The sequence below is a fragment of the Lepisosteus platostomus genome, chromosome 9, assembly GCF_059453375.1.
Source record: "Lepisosteus platostomus isolate fLepPlt1 chromosome 9, fLepPlt1.hap1, whole genome shotgun sequence".
Taxonomy (NCBI): domain Eukaryota; kingdom Metazoa; phylum Chordata; class Actinopteri; order Semionotiformes; family Lepisosteidae; genus Lepisosteus; species Lepisosteus platostomus.
The window spans coordinates 50,546,808-50,563,496 of NC_142619.1; the positions used below are offsets into that span (position 1 = coordinate 50,546,808).

A 16,689-nucleotide genomic window follows, 5' to 3' on the forward strand; every position below is an offset into this window, starting at 1 on the left:
TTTGGGAACTTTTATCTTTATCATAACTTTGCATTGAAGTGATGGAAAGTTTAAATCGAGGATGTCAATCTAATCGCCCGTGGAGTGGGTGTGGCCCTTCAAAGGCAAGTTGCTGTCACCTGTCAGGATTCCGTTGTCTAACCCTGCATAGCCCACACAAGAAGCAGGCACCCTTAGTGATATACCTGTATTGCAGATGTGTGCTCCTTGTGGTTCTCTACCTCTACCCAGTTATCCACTCAAATTGGTCTTCTTTGATGATGTCACATATAGAGTTTGAAAAGGGTGTGTCTTTGTCCAAAAAGAGCACAACCAAAATTTTTAAAAAGCTTTTGAGTTATTCCTGAGGTCTAGAAAAGTGCACAGTATTACTCAGTTACCTTAAAGACACTGACTGGTCAAAATAAGAAAAAATATATGTTCTATGATAGTTAATTATCTGATTTAGTATTGGCAAAACATTCAAAACCTGTAAACTGTACAGTACAGAGACTTATTCACCTCCCTGAACAAGTGCAAATATTGTTAATTATTAATGGGTTGAAATTAATTTTTCCCATTGATTTATAAAACATACACAACAGTTTAAATTGGTAAAAATATTTTTTATTGTGTAACAAATTTGTGAAAATTTGAAATATCTTGTTAAGATAAGTATACCTTCCTTTGCATAAATGATTTATAGAATAATATTTTATAGGAACTACAGCTTTGTGTCATCTTGGATACGTCTATATGTATCGTCTTGAATTGGCTTCATTACTCTGCCCCCCTCCCACTGATAGCTGATGTGTGGTGATGGTACTGGTGCACTATGGCTGCCGTCACATCATCCAGGTGGATGCTGCACATTGGTGGTGGAGGGAAGCCCCCATTACCTGTAAAGCGCTTGAGTGGAGTGTCCAGAAAAGCACTATATAAGTGTAAGCAAAATTATACCAGTTTTGCACTTTTGCATTTGGGATTATCGCCTATTCTTCCTTGCCAATTTTCTTAAACTTGGTCAAGTTTGATGGGGAATTTTGCTGACCCACAATCTTTAACAGTTTCTCAATAGGATTCAAATCTGGGCTTTGGTTGGGCAACTCAAAGATACTCTCCTTCTTGCTCTAAAGCCACTCTAGTGTCACTTTGGCTGTATGCTTTGGGTCATTGTCCTGTTGGAAAGTGAATTTGTGCCCCAGTCGAAGGTCTTTTGCTGACAGAAGCAGGTTCACCTCTAGGATTTGCCTATATTTGGTTTCATTCACTGTTTCCTCTGTCCTCACTGCTGAAAAGCATTCCCATCTAACCACTCTTCCATAAAGGCTAAATCTGTATAGTGCAGCAGAGATTGTTGTTATTGGACGTGATATATAAAAATCCGAGGTTCCTTGGTTTGAGGAGGATGGCCAGCTCTAGGAAAGGTTTGGGTGGCATCATATTCTTTCCATTTCCTAATTATGGAACTGAGTGTGCTCCTGGGAACTTTCAAAACTCAATATAGGTTTTGTACTCCTCCCTTGTTTTGTGCCTCCTCTCAGTAATATCATGGCGTTGTTAAGACAGCTTCTTGATCTGTGTGGTAGAGTGTCTGGTATGACATGCACTGTCGGAGGGGGGGGATCTTATATAGACAAGTGTATCTGTTCTAAAATCGTGTCAACTAATATAATCGACTGTAGGTTAACCCTTTTCAGGTTTTAGAGTGATTTCACAAGGAAATTAGATGCACCTGAACTCAATTTGGAGTGTCATAGCAAAGGGGGCGAAATAGTCACCCAAATAGTATCAAATATAGATATTTCAGTATAAACGTGAAACATTTTCAGACCTTCTATTGCACTTTTTGATATTATAGAGTAACTTGTATAGCTCCTGACATAAAATTCCATATAAATGTATTTCTGTTTGAGTTTGCAACAAAGCAGATTGTGAACAAATCTGAGGGGGTGAATACTTTCTGAATGCATGTGAATGTACTTGACAGCTACGTTCCAGGCAATACAAATGCCTTCTGAATGCTTGTCTTTTTCCATCCTTCCACTGTGGTTTTTTGTACTGTCAGGAAAGGGTAATAAAATAAATGTTTTATTTTAACAAATGTATTGAGTGTTTGCATAACTACAGATGGGTGTATATATTTGTGCTATGGTTTTATATGGGTTTCTTGAGATGTGGAATGAGATGTCCTGACAATATTGTTTTCAGCAGAACAGAGATGTATGTAGTATGCAATAATTATCACTGATATTTTAAATAATTAGTTAAAGTACAGCTACCAATGCTAGAAAATAGCCCATACTCAGACTGTTATCAGTATACTCTATCATAAACTATGTAATGATATAATCAGTGCTAAACTGACATCTAGTGAGGGTGCAATGACTGCATACTGCTTTTGAAAGGGAGATAACTATGGCAAAAATGCCAAAAATGCAAAACACTACAAGTAATACTATATAATGGTGGGACCTAGTATTTTGATAATGTATGGTACAGTATGCGTGGCCCTCCTAACATACTTTTAAATGAAATATGGCATGCTATAGTAAATGAGTTTGAGATGCCTGGGTTAAAGTGTGGAGAAAGAAGGGAACTGCAGATTCTTCACAGAGCACCACTCCATCTGTAATGCAAGATGCAGGTAATGTTATGACCTGGGTTTGTCTTTATTGATGATGCAATTAGTGATGTAGCTCTGCACTTCACAGAAGCATTACCGCTCTAAATTTACTGGGGGCAGCTTCAATTAGAATAACAGTGACCCCATACATACAGTACAGGCAGTGCAACTAAGGAGCTCTTGAGGAAAACAAATGTGGAAAATCTTCGACTGGCCAAGTAAAGCTCCATTTATAAATCCAATTTATGCGTACGCATGCGTTTTGCGCACTGAAGAAACAGTTCTTAAGCTCGGAACACTCCAAGAATAGGCATAGGCAAGATTTCAAAATGGCTGCAGCCGAGTATGTCAAATGATCACACAAAGACTTGGTGAACTCAGCGGGTTGCTGAGTATTAACATGCCGTTAATACCTCAAAGGAAATGCATCCACATACTGACTTGTATACTCTGAAATGTATATATAATAACACAATTATATAATTAATGTGAATGTCCCCTAATACTTATGATCACTTAGTATGGATAATAATAGATAATAGATAATAATCACTTTATTCTAATATGATCAAATGCATAAATGGAATCTCCCAAAATACTGTATATTGTACTTGCTGTTTCTTTCATATTAATCTCATCACAAATACAAAGTCATGAAAAAAGGTTGTTAAATCAGAACAGCATTTGTTTCTTACTGACTGGTAGTAATAATTTTATTTTTTAGTTTCAAGCAAAAACACTCATGAACATTGACACAGAGCAGTACTCCTAAAAACGATGATGTACAGAGATGTTCTGCAGTGAAGTATTTTTTTGTTAAATGACATTTTATTAACCTGATATTATGCATTGAGGAATCTTGGTGCTTTATTTTAAGAATTCATTGCATTTCAGGGTACTCTCTCATGATATGTTGAAACCCACAAAAGAATCACTGTAATGCTATTATGTTACTCCTTAGCATTACAAATAGTATATATCTGAACATAATATACAGTATGAATTTATTTGGTCAGCATTGCACTTATAATTACGTGCTTTTAACAAACTTTAAGTCATCAAAGATAATTTTGTTTGATAATTTCATAGAGAAGTATTGAAGTACAATCTTAATTGATTATGATTTGCATCATATCTCCATCCAGTCTTGATTGGAGTTTATTTGGCCTTCCTTAGTGCACACGCATTACTGTATATCCTATAATCATTAAATAGGAAAAAAATGGTTAAAAAGGTTCACATATCGGTGAACATTGATCTTGGTTCTTCTGGTACAACTGATTCAGTGTTTTTTTTTATATAGCCTGGTGGTTACAGAAGTTGTGCCTACAAAGGCTTTTGATAATTGGTTAAGAAGAAGAACAGAATCTGAAAGAAGCACCCTGTGACATTCTGAATTATTGCTTTTCAGGTAGTTTCGAACATTTAAAGAGAGATCAACACTAATCTAATGGACAGCTAATGGAATTGACAACACTCTGTTTTGTCAAATGTCAGCTTTGAGGAGTTCTTTTTTGTAACACCAGTCAAAACCGAACCTTTTTTTCAGAAAAATAAATAAATAAATCCAAGTATTCAATAGACAGAGTACTCTAAACCATTAATTCTAGAAAATGAATCATACTCTACTAGAAGCCACCATTTAAACAAAATGGTTATCTTAATAACCAGCTTCCTTACTTCTTTTGTTTAATATCCTCACCCTACCAGTACTAGGCTTTAATCTCCTTTACCATTTTTACAAACAACAGGCCATAGATACAAATGGCTTCTGGTGCAGTGAATGGCTTTGATATTATCTGTGCCACATTTCTGCCTATAGTAGTCTACAAAATATGGTTAAGGCCAGTGTTGATATGCCCACTTGAACTACCCCATCTCTAAACATCTCCCCTCAGAGCCCTGCCAAATAGACAACTAGTACTGCCTATAATAGGTGAAAAGTCCAATCTTAAGCATCTTGTATTGTATTGTGATGCCTAACTAATTCCTTAAATTGTATAGCAGTTTTATCCTAAAGTGTTTTACACATAGGAGGAGCCCTACCATCTACCTCTGAAATAATATAACCCACCAGCCCCACTCCACAGCAAATCAGCTGAAGAGGTGAGATGATACTTCTCCAATTGAGTTAATGGGGAACTTAAGGTACAGTAGGTCAGACCGGAATTTAGCAAGGACTGGACACCATGGTTAACACTTCTATCTTATGAACTGGGGGGTCTGTTCATGACCAGTTGTTGTCTGGACCACAGTTTAAAATCATATCGAGAGGACGGCATCCTCTACATCATTTTCTGTCACCATATTGGGGACATTTTTTGGAAATGTTGCTCTGTATGAAGAGTGCCACCAAGACAGTAACCAAGTTTTTCATTAGAGGTCTCCTATTCCTGCATTGCCTAGAACCAGCACTATGTTTATTTTTTTCAGTTCAGGAATTGTTTTGAATGTAATAATTCACATTCACATTGAATTCACATCTTTTCAAAGACTTCCACATCTGTTATTACTTAGCAGATTAATTAAATATGTCACTTCCACTGGTTTAGTCTTTCCTTTTTCAAGATTTAAAATGGATGGACATCGATCTCATCCTGCAGATTCTTGAATGAGGCTGTATTGGCTTAAACTGCATGGCTGAGTTTCATTCACCCATGAAATAAGTCCCTTCTCCCTCAACCCTATGGGTACTATTAATTTTTTAAACAAACAAAAAATAATGTTCAATTTGCTAAAGGGTCAGGGCACCTTCTATGTGGAGTTTGTAGGTTCTTGTGTGTGTATATATGTAGCCAGCAGCCATATCATGCTGCAACTCACAACTGGGTACCCACTGAAGCTCAGCAGGTGTGAGCCTGGTCAGTACCTGGATGGGAGACCTCCTGGGAAAAACTAAGGTTGCTGCTGGAAGAGGTGTTAGTGGGGCCAGCAGGGGGCGCTTACCCTGTGGTCTGTGTGGGTCCAAATGCTCCACTATAGTGATGGGGCCTATACTGTAAAAAGGCGCCGTCCTTCGGTTGAGACGTAAAACGGAAGTCCTGACTCTCTGTGGTCATGAAAAATCCCAGGACTTTTCTTGAGAAGATTAGGGGTGTTACCCCGGAGTCCTGGCCAATTTTCCCATTGGCCCTTATCAGTCATGGCCTCCTAATAATCCCCATCTATGAATTGGCTTCATCACTCTGTTCTCCTCCCCACTGATAGCTGGTGTGTGGTGAGTGTTCTGGCCGCCGTTGCATCATCATCAGGTGGGGCTGCACATTAGTGGTGGTGGAGGAGTCTCCATTACCTGTAAAGCACTTTGAGTGGAGTGTCCAGAAAAGCTCTATATTAATTATTATTATTATTATTTGTATTTGCATGGATTTGATCAATTCTTCAGTTTTCTTCCACCTCCCAAAGACATGCTAGTTGGATCTCTCTGCATTGCACCTGTCTATTTGAGATTATGTCTGTGGTGAACGACCTGGCATCCTGCTTTGTGTCCTCTACTTCCAGGATGTGTTCCAGGTTACCAGTAACCTTACTAGGAGTGGCTTTCTGATATTGGATGGTTTCATGTAGGTCACCTTTTTATAAAAAAAAAAATTGCTGTGGTCATAATCAGATCTTCGTCTCGGATTCTAATCAGAAAAATCCCAGAAAAATCAGCAGTCAGGCCTGGGGAAATTCTGTGTCTTCTTCCTGTTTCCGTGACAATGAACTGAACATAGGGAAAGTCCAGTTTCATCACAAAATTTGAACTCTGTGCTTCCAGATGTGGGAGGGACTTATGTTCCTCCAGCAAATGACAGAATACAATGCTGTTATGTGAAAAGCTGACATACTGGAGTTCAAGGTAGTGTTTTCTTTTTTGTATTTTACACTTAACATCTCGTTTTCAAGATGTTTAAAAAGAACCTGTACGATTCCATTGCATTTCAAAGACTAAATAGACCATCCTTAAAAAACAGAAGTAGTTTGTTTCTCTCCTTGCCTTGAATTAAGCCTTAGGTTAAATCAAGTCATATTTCCATCAGCAGTACAGTAAGAAGAGCCTAGTTTAAATCTTCCTTCAAGTCCCTATGGTTCAGGAAAAAAGGCAGTGTCTGAAAATTATACTTTTAAAAAATTGTCTTCTTTAAATTTGACATAAAGACCAGTAAGAAAATGTCTGGTAAGTACAGAACTTCGGTTGCACTGAAATTAAAATAAGAATCCAGATAGGCTGAGCTAATATAATTTCTGAAAATGATTACTACCTATCATTTTTAACCTTTACATTAATCAAATCAATTTCATGACATCCAATCTGCCATTTGCCCAGCACTAAATTTTTGTTAATCTCTTCTGTTTAGGACAGAAACAATCCATTTGCTTCAACAATCTATTGTCACTTCCACAGAAATGTATTTTTCCTTTGAAGATTGGGAGCACTCATTTTATGTTTTTACTGTTGCTTAGCAACGCTGATGAGATGCTTATTTTGCTGTGATTGTCCTCTTTGAAGTAATTCTGCGTGACTTTCCAACTACTTTTGTGTGTCTAATTTTTTTTTGCATTGTTGCATGTATTCTAATTTCAGAAGAACAATAGAAACATTATTTTTTGTGTAATGCATATTTATTGCTGTATTTTGCATGTTATCAAAGGTTCTAAGGACCTCTTTTGGTCACAAAGTGCATTTAAATACTAGCCAGAATTATTTTACAGATAAAACACAGGATGTAAAAAACTACAAATGGATTTGAGATGGGTTCAGTGCCCTAAACTCATTTGTAACCTTTCTTATTTTCTTGTCTTCATATTTAGAAGAATATAGCTTATTATTAGCATATTAGGGATGATTTAATCAGTGTGTCTTGTATATGATAGTGTTATCTTTGCAGAAGGTTTAAATTAATTTGTATGGAACTCACTCTAATGGTCTGGGGGTTTAGTCTTGTGGACTGTCAGCCTCAGCCAATACACAGTGACAGCAAACAGTGCATCAATACACATGACCCTGTGTGAGACAAAAGGACATAGCTGAAATCTACAGAGACATGACAGCATTGCCTAAAATATCGCAGTCCATTCTATTTATTCATGTGCTCATGTTAAGCCTTTGTGCATGAAGCAGAGATGCAGGCAACATTGTCACAAGGTTCTTAACATTCTTAACAAATGAGGTGGAACATCGGAGCGCATTATGTAATTTTCAGTAACACATTTCAAATTGCTACGTAAGGGAGCTCTGCCCCGAACATAAATTGTCGTGCGTCTGAAAGAAAAGTAACAGTCAGCTTTGTTGCATCAGTTGATGCTGTGATATTCCCCACATGCTAGTGAGCTATTTCAATTTGCCCTTCTACCAGGCGTAAGGTGCTAGTATTCCCTGAATTGGCTCCGGTGGGGGATGTGTGCAGCTTGCTTTTTGCTACAATAGAATCCCCCTTTGATTCGCCTGCTCCCATTCAGCCCTCCAAGCCTGTGGTTAACAGCAGTCAGTCTTTGCAGTGTCTTGACGTCATTCAGTGTTTGCATAGCTTGTGCTATTGTCTTACTTGGGAGCCCGGCTTGTGGGTTGCAGTATCTGGTTTCTGCTACCTAGTGCAGCTACACTGCATCACAGAAGGAGGAGGACTTCCATCCAGTTACCAGGACCTTGGATCTAAAACAGAGGCTTGGAGGTGTTTTTCTTCCTGAGGAGTACTTGTGTTTTTATGATTGGGTCCAAGGGAAAGCTGTTTGAAGCCTAGGAATAGAGCATCTGGCAGCCACAGTGCTTGGGCTGCATTGTCTGCTTTCATGACCCCTGCTGTGTAGCTGCCTCATCTCCCCCCTTTTTTTTTTCATAACAGCATCTGGGCCAGCCATGTTCGGCACTGAATCGTCATGTAAGTACCGCATCTCTGCTCCGTACGTTTCTGTGTGTGTTCAGCGATGGTGTTTCTTTGTGATTTTTTTTGTTTTGTTTCATGCTTCCTCCTGACAGATTGTTCTGCAGGCTCTGGGCTCTACCATTTTGCACAAAGAGGCAATGATGCTGTTGAATGATGCAAAATTCTTTGTGCACATCCCCCCTACATCAGCCTTCAATCTGACAGTCTGTCCCAGGATCTCTGTTTATCCCGCTTTGCTCTGCTTTTTAAGATCAAGAAAATAAAAGAAAAATGGCTTAGCAGATTGTCGGCAGCATGGGCTCCTTGCTTGTTTGTTTTGGATGTTATGCTTAAAAATGCTTCTCTTTGCACATATGCTATGAATGCACAACACCAAGGCAGTGGTTACCTTTCCACAAAGACCATTCAACTGCCTGCATAAACAGTCAGATGGCATTTGTGCTGTCCTTTGCAACTGAATTATATATCCCCGGCATAAATTCTTTGCGAAATGTCAGAAACTGTTTTGCTATGAGACTCTGGCCTGGGTGCTGAAAATGTGGGAAAAGCAAAATTCATTAGTCAACAGCTGAGTTAGAAAGCGGCAGCTTTTTAATGCTGAAGGCCTGAGCAGTTGTGCCTAAAGTGTGTATAAAATCTAGTAGTTTTACAATAACATATTGAGAAGAAAAGGTCATTCCTTCTGAAAACAAGGAAAGCTATAAAACACAAAGATGCTTTTCTATACCACAAGACTCAATGCCAGTTGTTCTCTGTATAAAAAATGTAGAAATAAATCACTTTTGCTTTGTGAAATTTGTAATAAAATCTGTCCAGTCTGCTACAGTAAAATGACCGATGGATCTTGTAGTGGATTTCCAGTTTTGCGGAAAAGTACACATTTAAATTATATATATATATGGAGTGAACTTTTCTTCTCGTTGTGCCTTTCTGGAAAACGTGCTGTTAAAAAAGTAAGGGCATGTTTTCTTGGTAATGTGGATGCAATTACACGAAAACATCTTTTAGAACCTCAGTTCTTTTTTTTTTTGCTAAGGTCACTGTCAGCACACTTTGGAATCAAGATTAAGATTTGACCTCTGAATTTTTCTCATTAAATGAACAAATTCCCACTGGAAGATATTTTCTTCCTTCAGTGCCAAGCTGGGCACCGCTCCTAGGAGACTGACTTGTGGCTTAAGCGGTTTTCCCTGCTTTATAAAGCCATGTTCAGGAAGTGTAATAGGAGGCAGACGTTACAGCATTTGTTTTCATATTCTTTAGAGTCTTATCTACCGGTGTCTGCATGTGGAAGCTAATTATGTAACATTCTGTTACCTCTGTCTAAATATTGTTTATTGTTAAATTCAGATTTGTTTTTATTATTCAAGTATATATTTCTCATTATTTAATTCAAATTTGTTTAAAATCGCAGTTAAATATTTCCGGCGTTACCATTCCTGGTTAATACATTTATTGTTACTTTAGCCATGAATGGGATTGAAATGTTCTGCTCAGAACCATCTATTTCTCCCTTTATCACCTCAATATTGAAGTCAAAGACTGTTTGCCCTGTTATAGTAGAGGTGTTTTTTTCCACAAAAACAGTAGCATGTGCATTTATTGCTTTTTACCCAGTTCCATTTTATCAAGTGTTGAACTGGAACACGAAAAATATTATAGTGAAATTTTCTGGTTTCATTTCCTTTTTTAAAAAAAAATCAGAGCATTCAGTACAGCTACATAAAAGACTGTCAGGGGGTTTATTTTCACTTTTATTTCTCCACTGAGGTTTCGGAATCTATATGGAGTGAGTTGACATTGATCCGGTGGGATTATATTGAGCTCAGGAATGTTCACCAGATGGAATGAGTTATAATCTATAATTTGAATGCCATATGGCAATAGCTAGTTTACAGAATCATTTAGATCTGATAAAGAATATACAGAAGATTTAGTATACTATAGAATAAAAGGCACTGGGACATGGGAACAGGGTTAAGTGAGCTAACACTAATCTAATTAATTTCAGGTTTAAAAGTTTTCTTTAAGTAGTGTATGCTACACAGAACAGAAGCCTCATGCTTTCAAAGTTGATTAACTGATTGTTATTCTTTGCTTGTAGGTTGGGTTGCGTATTATTTTCACAGACACTTCCTGCGATTCCTCAAGACAAACTGTTTTTCCATCTCCCTCACTGCAGTTTTCACACTTGCAGTTTCTACACGTTGTGTATGTTGCTAGGATTGCTCTGACTGTTAAACATCTGACGGGTTTCATCTCTTGTTTTAGATGTCTGTTAAATGCTTTTATTGTTTTAATCATTGAAAAGTATTTATTGAATTTAAAGTGGGGGGAATTCTCGGTGTGTCTCGGGCACATTGCCTTTTAAAAAAAAAAATCGTCTCAGTTTTCATGACTGACAAATGTCCTTGTCATAAATATTTCTATGGTAGTTGAGTGCTTTTCTAAAAGCGAGGTAGGTGGTTTCGGTGAGGCTAGTTTTTCCTTTGTTTTGTTTTTTAATTTGTTTGTCATGTATGCATTCCCTTGTAAGTTGTTAATATTTAGACATCGTAATTTGGAAGATTTGAGTTTTATGTGAATGTAGATTTGTATTCATGTGATACTACATTGGATGCTATTTTTGCATTTATATCCCACAAAATTAAAGAGATGAAATGCATATCACCCTCCCACTTTTTCTTCCTGTGAGTAAAAAGCTCCAAGGACATTCAAGGCTAGGCTTACTGTGCCTTTTAAGCTTTGATACGTTATGCTTAGCCACTAAAATCAAATGTCTAGCATTCGCAAAACAAGATGCACACTGTTAGGTTGGTGGAAACATTAGTTGCAGCGAGTGACCTGTCTATCAAGGCTATCCTAGTACCAACAGTTTTGAAGACCAGATGTAATTAGCGGTTCATTAACGTCCTATCTTCAGAACCATTGCTGTGTGACATTAAATGTTGAGTGGATGGATGACTTGACATCTGAGTTTGTGCCAAGCAAAGACCTGCTTTCCAATGCCAGATCAGTGCATAAGTTGCAGGATAGACCTGGCGTATGGAAGTGCCTATCTCGTATGTACGTATATAAATGCAGTATATGTACTTTAACACATATTTTTGCAGTACCGGTGGATGACATTAACAAAAGTGTTACTGGATCTTCAAGAAATCTCCCTTGGAAATCTTTCAGGGTACTGGACGGCATAAAATCCAAATTGATGCATGTTATATATAAAGAACATTTTTGAATTGCTAAGATTGGAAATTTTCTCACATTACTCTGTTTGATGTAAAAGGCAGTAGCATGGAACAGTGAACATGGGCCAGACACTTTCTAACCACACTTTATGACAGAGATGCAGACTACTGAGAGGTCAGATTATTCTTCACTGTATTTGACTGAATTTTCCCTTTTGCTTTGTTCAAATAGGTGTTTTTTTTACATTTGCCACGGTAGTAATGCCTCAGTTGTTACCCTGACGTCAGTGTGATAGAAGTATATTGACATAGTTTAAAATTGTAAAACCCATTAGTTGTTTGCACACTCTGGATATCTCAGTGTTGTGGTGCTGTATTTGTGTTGTAGCTATGCAAGACCAATAGTTGAAGATGGTTTTTCATAAAGCAGAATGGGTAATTTGTCCATTTGAGTTCATTATTTCTGCAAAAAGGCAGGTATGAATTTGCTCATGAATTACATTCTCTGGCGTGTGGGTCTAAAAAGAGCTAGATTGTTTTCCCACTCTCCTGGTTTAACAAAGCTTTCATGGCGTAAGATGTGTGATGAAAGCAAACATTCTGAGAACATGTAAAAGATGATTAGCCTGCTAGTATATGTATATTCTTTCGTTATCGTTTCCTGAAATTAATTGAGATATCTGGAAAATATACAGAAGGGACTTCTGTACAAGCTTCATGAAAAGAGACCTGATTATGTAACAGATTCATTGTAGGTCCCTAGGTATTGCAAATTCACATTAAAGCCAAGAACTACACGCCTGATGTGAAAATATGTTGTTTGTTTTTTGAATGAACAAGAGTAGGGGCCTGCCAATTAGTTTAATTTATTTTGTAATGGACCGGCACTGGGCTATTTTTCTGGGTGTATATTTCTACTACTATATATCACAAACTGAAAATGGACTCAGCTGTTATAGGAACCAGACAGAGTATTGAATTGGCTCTGAAGGTAAAGCCTGGGGCAGGTTTGCCATTCTAGTTCATTTTTTCATGAATTATGCATAGGTCTTTATTATACAACTCTACGGCATTTGCTGTCTGTCTGAAAGGATAGTAAATTCCTATGTTACTATCATGCTTTTAGTACATGCTGTGTAGAGCCACGTTACCCAGTGATGACTAAGAAATTCTGAGATGAAGTTATTCGTTTTTATTTGGTCAGCAGCTTCAATAGTGACCCATGATTGTACGAAAGGGTTTTTGCTTCTTCTTTAAGAATATAAGATTCTATAACAGTTGAGGCCATAAGGAGGAGAGGAACCTTATTGAAATTTGAAATTTATTTCAGATGCTGCTCCCCAGTGTAGTGTTAAGATTAATATTTTTAAATATTTAAATATAATTTTTAAGAAGCATATATTGTGATGTTAAGGTCGATGTGACATGAAAATCAGACTACACTTTTTGCATCTTTATTTGCACCTCTTAACCACGTGGGTCTAACTACATGTAACTGAATATTAATTGTAGGGACAGGATGTGCTATGATGGAAATATTTTATATACTGAACATGAGTAGGGGGCCATCTAGTGACTTCAGCTGATTCATCCAAAGATCTCCTACAGTAAAGTCTTGAAGGAAGCTAGTGTTTCATCTTTGGGTGACTTGTTCCTGACCCTCACAATCCTTTGTGTAAAAAAAGACCAGAATTCTATTCTTCAAGTACAGTAGGTAGCTGCGTCAGCATGCAAAGGAACAAGTAAAGGTTTATTCCATGCTGAAATTATTTCAAAGAAGGCTCCACAGCTGAAATGTTTCTTTTTTTCTCTTTTCAGCATGGAATAAACCTTTACTTGTTCCACATATATTGATCTTGTTTGCTGTTTGATTGCTTCCTTGCATTGCTTAGAAGTAAAAATGTGTCAACATAAATACCTAAGTGTTTTCTATCAATAGCATTTTCAAGCTAGTGTTTTCCATTTTGCATCCTAAGTTTTTAAAACATGCATGTATAGTCTTGATTTTGTACTTTTTTCATTTGCAGATTCTGTAGTGCTTGCTAATTCTCCTGTTTTGGGAGAATTTATCTGCAAACTTGACTAGTTTACTAACTATACTGGCATTTAGATGATTGATATACATTTTGAGCAGTGGTCTTAATACAGAATGTGGCACTCCCCAAAATCTAGGTTGCTCTAACTTTTTCCTTATTTTTACTGAACATAACATTTGACACTAGTAATTTTCTGAATAAAAAAGATTTTCTGTTCTAAAGTACCATGATAGGAAACCAAAATAGTCCCATTAGTCCCCAAGTTTAGAAAATGTAAGCCTTATTTGAAGTTAAAACAGTTTTTTAAAATTTCATTTAGAGTGAAATATTTTACCTCATAGGGTAGTATAATAGTGTAAACTAATTTCTTTATAAATCTAGATAATATTTTTATATCATTAGCTTTCACTTGGAATTGTGCTAGAAAAGAGCAATCATTTGTGTGATCAGATAGACCAAAGCAAGATCAATATCTAAAAAGAATATTTTTTAAAAAAAGTGGTGAAGCCAAGTATTTACAGTTCTTTTATTATGTGCTTTGTTTTGAAAAAACACAGGCTTTCATTTTAGGCAAAAAAAATATTTTATTTTCTGTTTTAACATTTGGATAATTTCTTAGATCTGGGAGGAGTAGTCTGTAAGGTTTCAGTGTTGTCATAAAAATATTTGATCTGGACAACTATTAGCTGTGAGAGAGGATATCATTCTAAATTAAAATGCTTCTTATCTTGGCTTGAAATGCTGTAAATTAGTTTTCTTATCTTATTTTAGACATGTGAGGTTTGTTTACTGGAAATGGCAGTTTGATAAACCAATGGTACTTTCCTTGGTTAGACCTGACAGCAACCAGCTGTTTCTGTTGCCATGGTTACATGACTGCCAGAGCTGCAAAATGGTACAATATTAACTGCTTTCTCCGGCTATTTTTGTTGGATATTTAAACCTACTGTAATGATGTGCCTGTACAGTACATTGTTTATTATTTTTGACTTGTCAGCAGGAGGGATTGCATTCATTAAAATTCCTTTATGTCGATTACCATTTGCTGAAATGGTTAATGAAATAATAATGGTTATTTTAATTGACGTCATCATATGTTGTTCTTAGTTTAGATTATGAACAGCATCTGAGAAGCCATCTCACTATAATAGAGGAGAGTACTGCATATAGCTTTATAAGCTATTTCACAAAAGAAAAAAAAACCCTTAATTTATTGTATAGGTTTAAGAGGTTGAGGAACAATAACTATCTTCATGAAACCTGTTGATTAAAATATATAGTACTTTTATTTATAGGCACTTAAAAAAACTAAAAGTTTTGTTCAATGTTCATATAATACATGTAAGCAGTAAAAAAAGAAAAAGGCACTGTGATTTGACCCAATAAAATATTAATTGACCAGTAAAAAGCAAAACCAGCTTATACATTATGAACTTCAATGAAAACAGATCTTGATGTTTAAAATTCTCTATTTGTCTTAAATGGATTCGAGCAGTGAAAATAATGCTGCACAAGAAAAGGCTTTATCACCCATTAGAGCCCAGTCTTTGGCAGATTAAGAAGTCCCAACTAAGCAGATCTCATTTTTAATTTTTAGACTAAAATATCCCTATATTAGACAATCCACTGCCTTACACATGTAGGAGAGCAGAGATGCCTGCTGTTAATTTATCAGGGAATGAGTACAATTTATACAAGATGGAAGTAATATCTTGAAGGTATTTTTTGAAGATAGGTTGTACTAGCTTCTGGATGTAATGAAGCCTGTTAAGTGCCCTGTTAGACACCCTACCAAGTAAGAATTTGCAGTAGGTTAATCTAGATGAAATAAACGTATGCATCAATATTTCATCATCAGATAGGGCTGAATGGTGTTACACACAGGTGAGAAAACATTACCCTTGTGATATTTGCAAATCTATAACCTCAGTCTTTTTGCAATTGAGCTTACAGTTCTGTGACGTCCACAGCTTTGTACGACAGAGGCACCTGTGAAGTGCAGTCACTTCAGCAGCAATATTCAGTTTGCCTGCAAGTAAATCCATTTGTCATCAGCATAGCAGTGGAGAAGAGGCAACATGTACTGTAATTCATAAATAGTAAAGATTCTAGCACATAATCCTGTAAAATACCCTTAGTAAGCGGGACAACATCAGGTTTAAAAGATTTAGGAATTGGCTCATATGAGCCAAATAGCATCCAAATCGACTGAGGGACGTACTGGCGATCTCTGTATAATATTTTAAGTGCTCCAATGGAATGCCATGATTGACCATATCAAAAACTGCGCTTTAATTCAGAAGCAGGAGAATACTGGGGAATAAGTTACCCAGAGACTGAAGCCATCAGAAAATCATAAATTGTCATAACAAGGGACGTTTTAATTCTATGGCTTTCTCTAAAATCTGACCTAGAAAGGTTTAAAGAGCATATTAGATGCAAGGTGCGATTGGTGAATTCGTCATGTATTCGTCATTGTTCGTGATTAAAGTCAGGGTTGATCAACAGGACATCTGCTGTGAAAGTCACAGTCTAGTAGTCTGTGCCCACTGTTTGGAGCAATACAAGATTGACATCTGTGACCCATGCTTTGCCCTGGGTCGTATATGCTGTTTTATGGAATTCAGTTGTTCTGCTCCGGGATTGAAGATCTAGAGATGGAGACTAGGCTCCTGGCAGTGACTCTACTACTAGGTCAGGCTCTGAATGAGGAGAAGGAAAAGCATATCTCATAGGCAGGAAAGGCTGAGCTAGAGTCACTTAGAGAGCAAATAAGTCTCCCTTTAGACTAAAATGTCTGCAACAGCCTTTCTAAACCAGAGAGGGTAGTAAAAGAGCCCACCACTAAAAAAATAGTCCAGACTGGAGAGAGAGAATACAATTTCAGTTGGAATGCCAAGTTTGCATTTTTTCAACCTCTTCAAGAGAGACTGGCCTGGTCTTGGGAACGAAAAAGAAGCTCCTGGAGACTAAATGGTTTAATTAACGCCTCC

The 16,689-nt window shown here is 37.0% G+C and overlaps 1 protein-coding gene across 6 annotated transcripts in view; it reads left to right on the top strand.

The window, feature by feature from the left end:
* The window catches only part of LOC148655179 (suppressor of tumorigenicity 7 protein homolog), a 69,986-nt gene that overhangs the window by 11,984 nt on the left and 41,313 nt on the right, over window positions 1–16,689 (top strand). For 4 of the 6 annotated variants that reach the window (XM_088645442.1, XM_088645443.1, XM_088645449.1 and 1 more), the window contains one exon: window positions 8,431–8,466. The exons of the other annotated variants lie outside the window; for them this stretch is intronic. In XM_088645442.1, the coding sequence (XP_088501568.1) occupies window positions 8,431–8,466 (36 nt within the window). The remainder of the gene's footprint in view (window positions 1–8,430; window positions 8,467–16,689) is intronic. 6 annotated transcript variants of the gene reach the window in all.